At 36.0% G+C, this 14,011-nt stretch overlaps 1 protein-coding gene across 2 annotated transcripts in view; it reads left to right on the top strand.

Moving 5' to 3' along the window:
• Window positions 1-360: 360 nt before the first annotated feature.
• The window catches only part of LOC102804644 (poly [ADP-ribose] polymerase 1-like), a 108,737-nt gene continuing 95,086 nt past the window's right edge, over window positions 361-14,011 (top strand). Inside the window, exons 1-13 of one of the 2 annotated variants that reach the window (XM_085492585.1) lie at window positions 361-549; window positions 1,983-2,070; window positions 2,572-2,756; window positions 3,167-3,372; window positions 3,984-4,062; window positions 7,718-7,834; window positions 8,282-8,484; window positions 8,883-8,972; window positions 9,691-9,854; window positions 9,959-10,104; window positions 10,581-10,638; window positions 11,094-11,174; window positions 11,329-11,470. In XM_085492585.1, coding sequence (XP_085348711.1) covers window positions 433-549; window positions 1,983-2,070; window positions 2,572-2,756; window positions 3,167-3,372; window positions 3,984-4,062; window positions 7,718-7,834; window positions 8,282-8,484; window positions 8,883-8,972; window positions 9,691-9,854; window positions 9,959-10,104; window positions 10,581-10,638; window positions 11,094-11,174; window positions 11,329-11,470 — 1,676 coding nt within the window. In that variant the 5' untranslated portion in view covers window positions 361-432. The remainder of the gene's footprint in view (window positions 550-1,982; window positions 2,071-2,571; window positions 2,757-3,166; window positions 3,373-3,983; window positions 4,063-7,717; window positions 7,835-8,281; window positions 8,485-8,882; window positions 8,973-9,690; window positions 9,855-9,958; window positions 10,105-10,580; window positions 10,639-11,093; window positions 11,175-11,328; window positions 11,471-14,011) is intronic. The other variant, XM_085492586.1, reaches the window with a different exon arrangement.

The following is a 14,011-nucleotide window of genomic DNA, read 5'->3' on the forward strand; positions in this document are numbered from 1 at the left end:
TAGTTCCTCGCTGTAATGTACTAGTAAATGCTAAATTGTATGATACACAACAACCCGCCTTGAGGAAAGTAAAACAAGTTTGTTCTTGTACGGCGTGAGTCATTGGTAAACAACCATTACACAATCGTGCTGACAACGGCGATGGACGACAAGACTTGACATCCGCCGCGTGTACTATATGTGACGCAAAATTATCGCATTGTACACACAGAATGTTTTGTTCTTAAAACAATAATCGGAAATTTCACAAATAAGTAATAGTGCGCCGGAATTGCTTTACGATGAGCGGCACCTCCCTACAAAATAGTGGTGTGCGCCCAAACACGAAACTGCTGACTCTCGGTGTTCCCTGACCTCAGTGGCAGACTGTATATAAAGCGGCGTTGCGTGTCCCGGATTGTGCGAATATCAGAGTCGATCAAGTCACCCAACATGTCTGATTCTGACTTCCCCTTCAAGGCTGAATACGCCAAAAGTGACCGTTCTTCTTGTAAAAAATGCCGCGGTGGTATTAAAAAGGGTTCCGTGAGGCTGGCGAAGATGATGCAGGTAGGTGCTTAAAAAAACAATGTCCTCACTGACAGAGGTTGTCCTGACACCGAGGTCACGTCTTAGCCCGACACGCCCACCCCCAGTGTACCCGTAGCTCAGGCCCCGCAGTGGACACTAATACATATACACAGACCGCGGGAAATCATTGTATCGAATACGAAGGCATACCGCGTTTAAAAATAGACGCTCAGATAATGACAACAACATTGTTACTACGCAACGCTTGTCATAATGCCATAGTTGAAACTACTTTCGTTTTTCATTTGCAGTTCTGTTTTGAGCTGGTTGTTTGCTGTTGTGTCCGCATGTCATTATTTGAGCTGTTGGGCCCACTATGGCCTGTCCTTATTTGAGATGTCCAAGACATAATGTTATGTACATTGTCCTACTAACATTCTTTTAGTCACATATATTGTTCACAAGAAATACTCCCGGTAGTAACAGTGGCGGCGGCACGGGGGAGGGTCCGCTTTGACCTGGGCATTCTGAAGTAAAGAGGGGATCAGTGTGTACTGGTGACATTCATAACTGCAGAGAATCTCTATGAACTATTTAGGGGTGGGCCGTTATTTTTACCGTGGGCAGTAAAGACTAGAAACTTTAAACAAAACAGGAAACAAGCTGCATAGTACATAATCCTCTGAAAACAAAGTGACAGCAACCCTGGTCTGGAATCCAACAACTCTGACTACACCCCCGGACTACACCAACAATTTCTCACAATCCCACGATCATATACAGAATGTAGTCTAGACCCATTGTCACATTACCCATGGAAGAACAAGTAATCTTGAACAATTGTAGCCTCCTTTCCCCTAGCAGAAATAATGGATCAATCCATTCAGTAAGGGCTGAATCTGGGGGGGGGGGGTACAGCTGAACGATTGACCATTTTGAAAAATTGCATTGTTTTCACCTCCCCTTAGATGTTGGATGGTCTAGCCCTGATAACAAAGCCCTTATCATTGTTGAAGTTTCACTGCTATGTTTAAAGGGATGACCATTAGAAACTCTTGGAGGGGAGAAAAACTATGCAAATTTCTGGCAGATGACATTGGTGTAATTTGTTCTGACTTTTATTGAATGTGTGTGAGATTTTTTTTATCACATATTTGTTTTCGGTCATTGTCCAATTAAAGTTTGTTTTCAACTTTTTTTGTGGGCATATTAATTATTTTTCTCTCCTACACTTTCTCAAATACATGTACTAGTAAACTGTTCCAAATGAACAAAAAAATTATACAAAAATATATAAAAAATACAAAAAGTTGCATTAAAGTGGGGGGAGTCGTTGCCTGCACATGTGTCAGATGGCCATAGCGTGTCATTGTTTCAAACAAACGTCTGTTGTTATCGTCACTTGGGACTCAATTCCTGCACATGCGCAGGTGATGACCCTCTCGCTTTAACATTAACGTTGTTGTTTACAGTCACCATTTTTTGATGGCAAAGTACCTACATGGTACCACTATTCCTGCTTCTGGAAAATGGCGGAAGTCAAAGCTACATCTGAAATAGGTGAGACACTTGAACATAGATATATATATGTACTAGGCATTGACACTAACTCAATTTAGGAGTCAACCAATTTAAATCATGGGAGTGGCTGGAAGATGAGTTGCAAAAAGCAATTTAAAATTGGACGCAATGAAAAAAAATTATTGCTAGGTTCTGCAGGGAACATATGTTGGAATATTAAAAAAATAAAATAAAAAATGTTAGAACAAAACACTGCAAACAAAAAATTGCACTGGTGACACTGTTGGTTGACCGCTTAATTTTCTTGAATGCAAATATTTCATTTCATTATAGTATGAATCAATTATGAATCAATTTATGAATCAATTTATGAATTCTAGTTGTTTCTCACTCATTCCCAAAACAATTAAAAGAAATAATTTGTTATGATGATATGTCCATTCTGATGTCATATAATTTTTTATGACATCATCCATAATGTGTTACCAAGGAAGTTGAATTGTCATTTCTGCCCTTAATAGTGGAGATGTGTCTTTTCAGTTGGCTATGATGGGCTGAGATGGACTGACCAGGAGAAGATTAGAAACAAGATTGCCGGAGATGAAACTAAGGAATCTGTGGAGGACAAGGTAGTCTCAAAAGAAACTACAACAAGTGATTTCAGTATGGAGTATGCCAAATCAAACAGAAGTACTTGTAGAGCTTGTAAAGAGAAAATAGCAAAGGTATTTTTTGTCATTAGCAGTAAAAAACAGATAATATGGATACTTGAAGTCAGATTAGTATTTGGTATAAATTTGTACATATTATTCAGCTAATTTGCATATCTCTGGATTCATACAGTTACTCAATCATCAATAATATAGACAAATGTAAGATATGATTATAGTAATCCTTGCATATTTATTAGCTTAATTCTCATATTAATTATAGGGTGGTAGTTGTAACATCATGTTAAAATTTTGTGTAAAAAAAACATGTAACTGGCACATCAAACCCAATGTGTCACAGCCATCTTTTTTGCATATTCTACTTATTTTGATGACCTGTCATTCTGCATAATCGAAATTAAACAGGCATGACCATAGTCCATTCAATAACTGCAGCTTATACAGTCATTTATACCTTTCAACAGGATGAACTTCGGATTGCAATTTCAGAAACAGATCCCCATGACAAAATCATTGAAAATTGGCACCACTTGGATTGTTTCTGTGACCCCATGAAACTTGTTGAGTTTGGATGGAAAAAAGAATACGATGTGAAGAAGATTCAAGGTTTCAGTTGTCTTAAGAAAGAAGATAAAGATATTGTCCTCAAGAAACTTGTGTTGAAAGACGTGTAAGTCTCTTAGGCTGTGATTGGTCAGTTACCTTTATATTATTTTGTGGGTCATTCAGCCTTCCTAGTCTGGAAACATTGCCTCCGTTTTGTTCTTGTAAAAAACACAATTTTATGCACAAAACGAGCAGATGTATTCTTTTATTACCCGCATGTTTATTACTTCATTAAAAAACACCTTTTCAAAGATTTTTTATCACAGATCCTAGAATTTCCAGAGACATATTAAATATACATTTTACTTATATTTGTTTAATTAACATTTTTGAGGGTGATATTATCAAGTTTTTAAAAGATAACCATATTCTCAAATTTGTGGTTTGGGATTTGTTGTAGCAATTGGTGGTGAAATGAACAACATTTTCTGTAACCAAATCTAAAAGTAATTCACCCTGGCAACTGGAGAAAGTTTACTCAAAGCCGATTTTGATGGATATTGTTATTGGTGATCTTATGACAATTTATGTAAATGGTATTGTTTTACATGAAGATAAATGAAAGCCCAGTGGGAGAGAGTAATTCAAATGTCTTAATGTGTGATTATAAACTATTACACATTCAGACTTGCTAAAACTTTTGTTTCCTTGCATTTTTATTTCACACTTGTACAGAAAACGAAAAGCTGCAGCCCAGGCAGGAACTGCTGCTAAAAAAGCTAAAACTGAAAGCAAAGAGGAGAAAGCTTTGAAGGTAAGTCTTTCGATTATGTAGAGGATCAAACAGTAAAGACAGCAACAAATAAGTTTGAAACTTGAATCCCAGGTAAATAGTAGGCAAGTTGTAAATCTTGGATAGATGTCCTGCAGGTTGTAAATCTTGGATAGATGTCCTGCAGGTTGTAAATCTTGGATAGATGTCCTGCAGGTTGTAAATCTTGGATAGATGTCCTGCAGGTTGTAAATCTTGGATAGATGTTCTGCAGGTTGTAAATCTTAGATAGATGTTCTGCAGGTTGTGAATCTTGGATAGATGTTGTGCAGGTTGTAAATCTTGGATAGATGTTCTGCAGGTTGTAAATCTTGGATAGATCTTCTGCAGGTTGTAAATCTTGGATAGATCTTCTGCAGGTTGTAAATCTTGGATAGATGTCCTGCAGGTTGTAAATCTTGGATAGATGTCCTGCAGGTTGTAAATCTTGGATAGATGTTGTGCAGGTTGTAAATCTTGGATAGATGTTCTGCAGGTTGTAAATCTTGGATAGATCTTCTGCAGGTTGTAAATCTTGGATAGATCTTCTGCAGGTTGTAAATCTTGGATAGATGTCCTGCAGGTTGTAAATCTTGGATGGATGTCCTGCAGGTTGTAAATCTTGGATAGATGTTCTGCAGGTTGTAAATCTTGGATAGATGTTCTGCAGGTTGTAAATCTTGGATAGATGTTCTACAGGTTGTAAATCTTGGATAGATGTTCTGCAGGTTGTAAATCTTGGATAGATGTCCTGCAGGTTTTAAATCTTGGATAGATGTCCTGCAGGTTTAAATCTTGGTAGATGTTCTGCAGGTTGTAAATCTTGGATAGATGTTCTGCAGGTTGTAAATCTCGGATAGATGTTCTGCAGGTTGTAAATCTCGGATAGATGTTCTGCATGTTGTAAATCTTGGATAGATGTTCTGCAGGTTGTAAATCTAGGATAGATGTTCTCCAGGTTGTAAATCTTGGATAGAAGTTCTGTTGGTTGTTAATCTTGGATAGATGTTCTCCAGGTTGTAAATCTTGGATAGATGTTCTACAGGTTGTAAATCTTGGATAGATGTTCTGCAGGTTGTAAATCGTGGATAGATGTTCTGCAAGTTGTAAATCTTGGATAGATGTTCTGCAGGTTGTAAATCTTGGATAGATGTTCTGCAGGTTGTAAATCTTGGATAGATGTCCTGCAGGTTTAAATCTTGGATAGACGTTCTGCAGGTTGTAAATCTTGGATAGACGTTCTGCAGGTTGTAAATCTTGGATAGATGTTCTGCATGTTGTAAATCTTGGATAGATGTTCTGCAGGTTGTAAAACTTGGGTAGATGTTCTGCAGGTTGTAAATCTTGGATAGATGTTCTACAGGTTGTAAATCTTGGATAGATGTTCTGCAGGTTGTAAATCTTGGATAGATCTTCTGCAGGTTGTAAATTTTGGATAGATGTTCTGTAGGTTGTAAATTTTGGATAGATGTTCTGCTGGTTGTAAATCTTGGTAGATGTTCTGCAGGTTGTAAATCTTGGATAGATGTTCTGCAGGTTGTAAATCTAGGATAGATGTTCTGCAAGTTGTAAATCTTGGATAGAAGTTCTGTTGGTTGTTAATCTTAGATAGATGTTCTGCAGGTTGTAAATCTTGGATAGAAGTTCTGCTGGTTGTAAATCTTCGATAGATGTTCTGCAGGTTGTAAATCTTGGATAGATGGTCTGCAGGTTGTAAATCTAGGATAGATGTTCTCCAGGTTGTAAATCTTGGATAGAAGTTCTGTTGGTTGTTAATCTTGGATAGATGTTCTGCAGGTTGTAAATCTTGGATAGATGTTCTACAGGTTGTAAATCTTGGATAGATTTTCTGCAGGTTGTAAATCGTGGATAGATGTTTTGCAAGTTGTAACTCTTGGATAGATGTTCTGCAGGTTGTAAATCTTGGATAGATGTTCTGCAGGTTGTAAATCTTGGATAGATGTTCTGCAGGTTGTAAATCTTGGATAGAAGTTCTACTGGTTGTAAATCTTGGATAGATGTTCTGTAGGCTGTAAATCTTGGATAGATGTTCTGCAGGTTGTAAATCTTGGATAGACGTTCTGTTGGTTGTAAATCTTGGATAGATGTTCTGCAGGTTGTAAATCTTGGATAGAAGTTCTGCTGGTTGCAAATCTTGAATAGATGTCCTGCAGGCTGTAAATCTTGGATAGAAGTTCTGCTGGTTGTAAATCTTGAATAGATGTTGTGTAGGTTGTAAATTTTGGATAGATGTTCTGCAGGTTGTAAATCTTGGACAGATGATGTTCTGCAGGTTGTAAATCTTGAATAGATGTTCTGCAGGTTGTAAAACGTGAATAGATGTTCTGCAGGTTGTAAAACGTGAATAGATGTTCTGCAGGTTGTAAATCTTGAATAGATGTTCTGCAGGCTGTAAATCTTGGATAGATGATGTTCTGCAGGTTGTAAATCTTGGATAGATGTTGTGCAGGTTGTAAATCGTGAATAGATGTTCTGCAGGTTGTAAATCTTGGATAGATGTTCTGCAGGTTGTAAAACGTGAATAGATGTTCTGCAGGTTGTAAATCTTGAATAGATGTTCTGCAGACTGTAAATCTTGGACAGATGATGTTCTGCAGGTTGTAAATCTTGAATAGATGTTGTGTAGGTTGTAAATCTTGGATAGATGTTCTGCAGGTTGTAAATCTTGAATAGATGTTCTGCAGGCTGTAAATCTTGGATAGATGATGTTCTGCAGGTTGTAAATCTTGGATAGATGTTGTGCAGGTTGTAAATCGTGAATAGATGTTCTGCAGGTTGTTAATCTTGGATTGATGTTCTGCAGGTTGTAAATCTTGGATAGATGTTGTGCAGGTTGTAAATCTTGGATAGATGTTCTACAGGTTGTAAATCTTGGATAGGTGTTCTGCAGGTTGTAAATCGTGAATAGATGTTCTGCAGGTTGTAAATCTTGGATAGATGATGTTCTGCAGGTTGTAAATCTTGGATAGATGTTGTGCAGGTTGTAAATCTTGGATAGATGTTCTGCAGGTTGTAAATCTTGGATAGGTGTTCTGCAGGTTGTAAATCTTGGATAGATGTTTTGCAGGTTGTAAATCGTGAATAGATGTTCTGCAGGTTGTTAATCTTGGATTGATGTTCTGCAGGTTGTTAATCTTGGATCGATGTTCTGCAGGTTGTAAATCTTGGATAGATGTTCTGCAGGTAGTAAATTTTGGATAGGTGTTCTGCAGGTTGTAAAACGTGAATAGATGTTCTGCAGGTTGTAAATCTTGGATAGATGTTCTGCAGGTTGTAAATCTTGGATATGGATAGATGTTCTGCAGGTTGTAAATCTTGGATAGATGTTCTGCAGTTTGTAAATCTCGGATAGATGTTCTGCATGTTGTAAATCTTGGATAGATGTTCTGCATCTTGTAAATCTTGGATAGATGTTCTGCATCTTGTAAATCTTGGATAGATGTTCTGTAGACTGAAACAATTGTCATCTACTTTCTCGTACATTGTAAAGTGTAGTAGCATATTTAATACTATTGTATACACTTCTAATGAACGAAAAAAATCATATGACAATAATAATGATCCTTATTGCACCCTAATTAATGATTGTAATCTATTCAAACAACAGAAAATTATATATCTCTTTTTGTTGGTTCAGGAACAAAGTCAGGCACTTTGGAAGATCAGGGACAGTCTTAATAGATCTGTTTCAAACAAAGCTCTTCGTGAATTACTAGAGGATAATAATCAGGTGCCACCAAAAGGTGAAAGTGAGGTGAGTGTATTAATCACATGATTAGCTTTATTGGTGTTCCTAAACTGTACATAATATATCCGATGAGTGGGATTTTATCTTATGTTCTTATTTTTCATTTAATTTTTTTTAATTCGAAAATTCCTTAATAAAAACCAAAAAAATGTTTGCACAATGATCGGAAATACAAATGACCTATTTATTGTTTCTTTAAGGAGTCATTATATGTGACTTCCATATTAGTTTATACATTCTAATTAGATGATTACTATCAAACCTATATATACTATTGTATGCATAGATGACCTTCCCCATCCTATGCAGTGATCTTACGTCAATACCCTGTCATCTTCCCTACTCTGTGTAGTCAATCTCCTCACCCTATACTGTGACCTGCCCGCCCTTACATATACAGGGCAAGTGTAGTTTAATGTTTTCATTACTGAGTACTAATTACTTTACTTTCAGTTACTCAATGCAGTAACAGATGGGATGGTATTTGGAGCAATGGAACGTTGTCCTGACTGTAATAATGGACAGTTAACTGTACGTAATGATGCGTATCATTGCACTGGTCATTTAACTAGCTGGACAAAATGTACCTACACTACAAAAACACCGAAACGAAAACCATGGAAAATATCAGATTCTATGAAAGAAATTAACTTCTTGTAAGTGACTTTTTATCCTACCTTGGAAAAGAAAGATGTGTTTTTTTAACTGAACTACGCTTATTAAATCTACTTTGTAATTGATTATAATTTCATACCACTATATAGTTTAATCTTTTGAGATTTGAGCTTACCATAAACCATCCAGATACCATGCACAGATATTTCCATCATCACCCACAATCCATCAGAAAAACAAAGCATCCCAACAATGATTTGAAAAAGTAAGTCTTCATACAAAGCTGTTTGGTTTGGTTGAGCTTCTAAATATAAAACAATTAAAATCTGTTCATCTGTCTATTTTTAAAAATTTTAAACCTAGAATTCACACAAACGAATATTTTATAGACCATGGAACAAGAAAATTTATGTTAATCCATATTTTTTTATTTTTACAGAAAAAAATTCAAATTTTCTGCATACAACAAAGGGAATCGTGTATTTTCTGAGGGTGTAATTCCATCTACTTCTACTTCAGACTCTGCAAGGTATGTGTATGTCTTGATCACACATTTGAATATATTCATGTGATTGTCTTAACCATATTGATATGTGAATATAATTCGGCGCTGATATATGAAACTCAATCATGAAGGAATCTTTAGACAGATTTGATTAACATTATCTATCATTATTATACATCTGTCACCGTAACGTCATAAGTTACAGCGTGCCATAATTTTGCGGTATTTTACGGGGTATTTCATCCTACCATATTAGGAAATGCGAGTTCCAAATATGGAATGATTATGTGCATAAGCGTCCTCTAATAATAAAAACAAACATGGCTGCCACCAGGGTTTGACCAGACTCCACACATAGAGTTCGCCGATTCTGTTCTAAACTTTTTAGATTTCGGCATTCTCATGATGTATCTGTGGTAGGAAAAGATGTATAATAATAAGGTTATTACGAAGATACCTCAAATTATGCACGAAGACAGTACGCTGTCGCATCGACCACCGCTGCGCGTCGGTCGATACTGGCGCTGTACTGTCTTCGTGCATACTTTGAGGTATTTTCGTAATAACATTATATTATTGTAAATTTTTAATCAAATACTATGAATTATAATAGTTCTTCCATATACAGATTTTAGTCATTCATATTTTTGTAAACTAATTTGACTAAATATTCAAAATACAAAAACTGTGTTGTAATCATTTTACATGAAAGAATTACATTATATTATATTATATTTATTAGCAGTTCACCTGAGAATCCTGATAAGCCTCTACAAGATCTGAAGATTGCTTTAATTGGTAAACTAAGTAAAACAAATAAAGAAATGTCCAAGTGTATTGAGAGTTTTGGAGGCTCAGTCGTAACAGCTATTGACTCCAAAGTTGCCTGCTGTATAAGTACCGCAGGTAAGTATGTATAAACAACAAATATTAAGTCGGTTTCATTCAGATATGAAATCATAATAGTAAATGTATGCATTTAATGACTAAAATATAATTTTTTCTTCCAGCTGAAGTAAAGAAGATGAATAAGAAAATGAAAGATGCAAAGTCAGCTGATGTGCACGTAGTGGCAGAGGATTTCTTAGATGATGTTAAAAAGGGAGGAGTAGCACTGATGATTATGAAACACAGCATAGCTAGTTGGGGATCAGATGTAAGTGACGATAGTGATGATGTCAGAGCAGCTGCACTCTTTTTTTTGTCTGTTCTTATTCACTTTTAGTATTTCACACCTCAAGACCATAAATGTTTTTTCGTCCACTGTGAGATAGTGTATAGTGCGTAACAAGTTCAGACTAACGCCTGTCACAAAAATTTAATGATTCAATTTTTTTTTACCTGAATGTCAAAATCTTTCGGAGGGGACTATGTCAAAATTACTTTTGTGTTTGTTGAATTGCATGTGATGTTTTGACTTCACTAGAATCTAATGACCTTTGTTTGTCCTGTTATTACATTTTTACATAATGCAGGATTTCGCTGTGAATGAAAACCTATACATTTTGTTCTTGTGTAAGCTATTCGTTTATTTTGCTTTGTTTTTGTCATAATAATTTGTCTGAATATAACTATAAAGTTATTTTTTGTGCAAAAATAATGCTTATAATAATGTCTATTGATGAATTCTAGCCTCATGGTCGTATTGGTGGTGTTACACAAGTTGATAAAGGCCCTTCTCAGGAAGAATGTGAGTAAAGTATGGGCTATATGTCAATTTCGGCTCAAATTTGGCTTCAACCATATTATAACATTGTTCAAAGAGGTGACAAATGTTACTCAGATTTTATGGAATAGTATAAAATATAATAAACAAAATGTATGGCCATTGAAATGAACAAAAGAACGACCACTATCACACACAAAAATAATATATAAAACAAGAAACACGTTTAACAATTAGCATGAGTTTGTAAGATTTTATGAATAAACAGTGATAGACTATTGGCAATGAAACTTGCTTTTGAACTCTCAAATTCTTGGGCATTGAGATTATTCCCAAAAAATTGCGCCTAGCAATTTTCATCTCTGGGTTCTTGCAATCGCAAGAGCGTGCATCTCAGATCACCTAGATCAGCACATATCATGCATAACTTTTCTTCTGGTTGTACTTTATATGACATGGTATTATTTATGATATTTTAGTGTTGGAACAGAAGTATAAGATTGGTGATGACAAATTGAAAATGATGGTAAAAGGAGGGTCAGCAGTTGACCCAAATAGTGGTGAGTTGTATTATTGTTGTATCAATATTTAATAACACTGTGCATAACACAATGATTAAATTCTGTGGGTGATAACAGCATTTGATTTATAAACTATAAATGTGGAGGTATGACACATTTTACATAATATACATAACTTATTAACTTTATTCAGGGCTTCAGGATTGTTCCCATATCTACAGTGAAGGGGATACAAAGTACCAAGCCACTCTAGGATTGGTAGATATTGTTCGAGGGACCAATTCCTTCTATAAATTACAGATGCTAGAAGATGATAGAAAAGACAAAACTGCTAAGTGAGTAACTCATCATTAAATCAGATGTAATTCTTGGGTTAATCTTTTAGGAAGCTGGTGTCTCAGAATTCCAACTGATAATTAAAATTGCTATATTATTTCAATTGCTTTGTAAAAAGTTCTCTGGAATTTGGAGCAAGCAGTAAAAAGTGACCCAGAATTTAAATTGAATTATGAAAAGTATCCTAGAATTCTAAGTGGTTGGAAAAAAGAGTCCCAGAACTCCAAGAGTCCGAGAAATTCCAATTGATTGGTGAAAAGTGTCCCAGAATTCAAATTGATTGGTAAAACGTGTCCCAGAATTTCAATTGATTGGTGAAAAGTGTCCCAGTATTCCACTTAATTGGTGAAAAGTGTCCCACTCTTCCACTTGATTGGTGAAAAGTGTCTAAGAATTCCAATTGATTGGTGAAAAGTATCCCAGAATTCCAATTGATTGGTGAAAAATGTCCCACTCTTCCACTTGATTGGTCAAAAGTGTCAAAGAATTCCAATTGGTTGATGAAAAGTATCCCAGAATTCCAATTGATTGGTGAAAAGTGTCCCAGTATTCCACTTGATTGGTGAAAAGTGTTCCAGAATTCAAATGGATTGGTGAAAAGTGTCCCACTCTTCCACTTGAGTGGTGAAAAGTGTCCCAGTATTCTACTTGATTAGTGAAAAGTATCCCAGAATTCAAATTGATTGGTGAAAAGTGTTCCAGAATTCCAATTGATTGGTGAAAAGTGTCCCAGAATTCCATTTGATTAGTGAAAAGTGTCCAAGAATTCCACTTGATTTGTGAAAAGTGTCCCAGTATTCCACTTAATTAGTGAAAAGTATCCCAGAATTCCAATTGATTAGTGAAAAGTATCCCAGAATTCCAATTGATTGGTGAAAAGTGTCCCAGTATTCCACTTGATTGGGGAAAAGTGTCCCAGAATTCCAATTAATTGGTGAAAAGTATCCCAGAATTCCAATTGATTGGTGAAAAGTATCCCAGAATTCCAATTGATTGGTGAAAAGTGTCCAAGAACTCCACTTGATTGGTGAAAAGTATCCCAGAATTCCAATTGATTGGTGAAAAGTGTCCCAGAATTCCAATTGATTAGTGAAAAGTGTCCAAGAATTCCACTTGATTAGTGAAAAGTGTCCCAGTATTCCACTTGATTGGTGAAAAGTGTCCCAGTATTCCAATTAATTAGTGAAAAGTGTCCAAGAATTCCACTTGATTGGTGAAAAGTGTCCCAGTATTCTAATTGATTAGTGAAAAGTGTCCAAGAATTCCACTTGATTGGTGAAAAGTGTCCCAATATTCCACTTAATTGGTGAAAAGTGTCCCAGTATTCCAATTGATTGGTGAAAAGTGTCCAAGAATTTCACTTGATTGGTGAAAAGTATCCCAGAATTCCACTTGATTGGTGAAAAGTATCCCAGAATTCCAATTGATTGGTGAAAAGTGTCCAAGAATTTCACTTGATTGGTGAAAAGTATCCCAGAATTCCACTTGATTGGTGAAAAGTATCCCAGAATTCCAATTGATTTGTGAAAAGTGTCCCAGTATTCCACTTGATTGGTGAAAAGTGTCCCAGTATTCCAATTGATTGGTGAAAAGTATCCCAGAATTCCACTTGATTGGTGAAAAGTGTACCAGTATTCCACTTGATTGGTGAAAAGTATCCCAGAATTCCAATTGATTGGTGAAAAGTGTCCCAGAATTAAGATTGATTAGTGAAAAGTGTCCAAGAATTCTACTTGATTGGTGAAAAGTGTCCCAGTATTCCACTTGATTGGTGAAAAGTGTCCCAGAATTCCAATTGATTAGTGAAAAGTGTCCCAGTATTCCACTTGATTGGTGAAAAGTATCCCACAATTCCACTTGATTGGTGAAAAGTATCCCAGAATTCCAATTGATTGGTGAAACGTGTCCCAGTATTCCACTTGATTGGTGAAAAGTATCCAAGAATTCCACTTGATTGGTGAAAAGTATCCCAGAATTCCACTTGATTGGTGAAAAGTGTCCAAGAATTTCACTTGATTGGTGAAAAGTATCCCAGAATTCCAATTGATTTGTGAAAAGTGTCCCAGTATTCCACTTGATTGGTGAAAAGTGTCCCAGTATTCCAATTAATTGGTGAAAAGTATCCCAGAATTCCACTTGATTGGTGAAAAGTGTCCAAGAATTCTACTTGATTGGTGAAAAGTGTCCCAGTATTCCACTTGATTGGTGAAAAGTGTCCCAGAATTCCAATTGATTAGTGAACAGTGTCCCAGTATTCCACTTGATTGGTGAAAAGTGTTCCAGAATTCAAATGGATTGGTGAAAAGTGTCCCAGTATTCCACTTGATTGGTGAAAAGTGTTCCAGAATTCAAATGGATTGGTGAAAAGTGTCCCAGTATTCCACTTGAGTGGTGAAAAGTGTCCCAGTATTCTACTTGATTAGTGAAAAGTATCCCAGAATTCAAATTGATTGGTGAAAAGTGTTCCAGAATTCCAATTGATTGGTGAAAAGTGTCCCAGAATTCCATTTGATAAGTGAAAAGTGTCCAAGAATTCCACT

Source organism: Saccoglossus kowalevskii, chromosome 2, assembly GCF_978046115.1.
Source record: "Saccoglossus kowalevskii chromosome 2, keSacKowa6.1, whole genome shotgun sequence".
NCBI classification, from domain to species: Eukaryota; Metazoa; Hemichordata; class Enteropneusta; family Harrimaniidae; genus Saccoglossus; species Saccoglossus kowalevskii.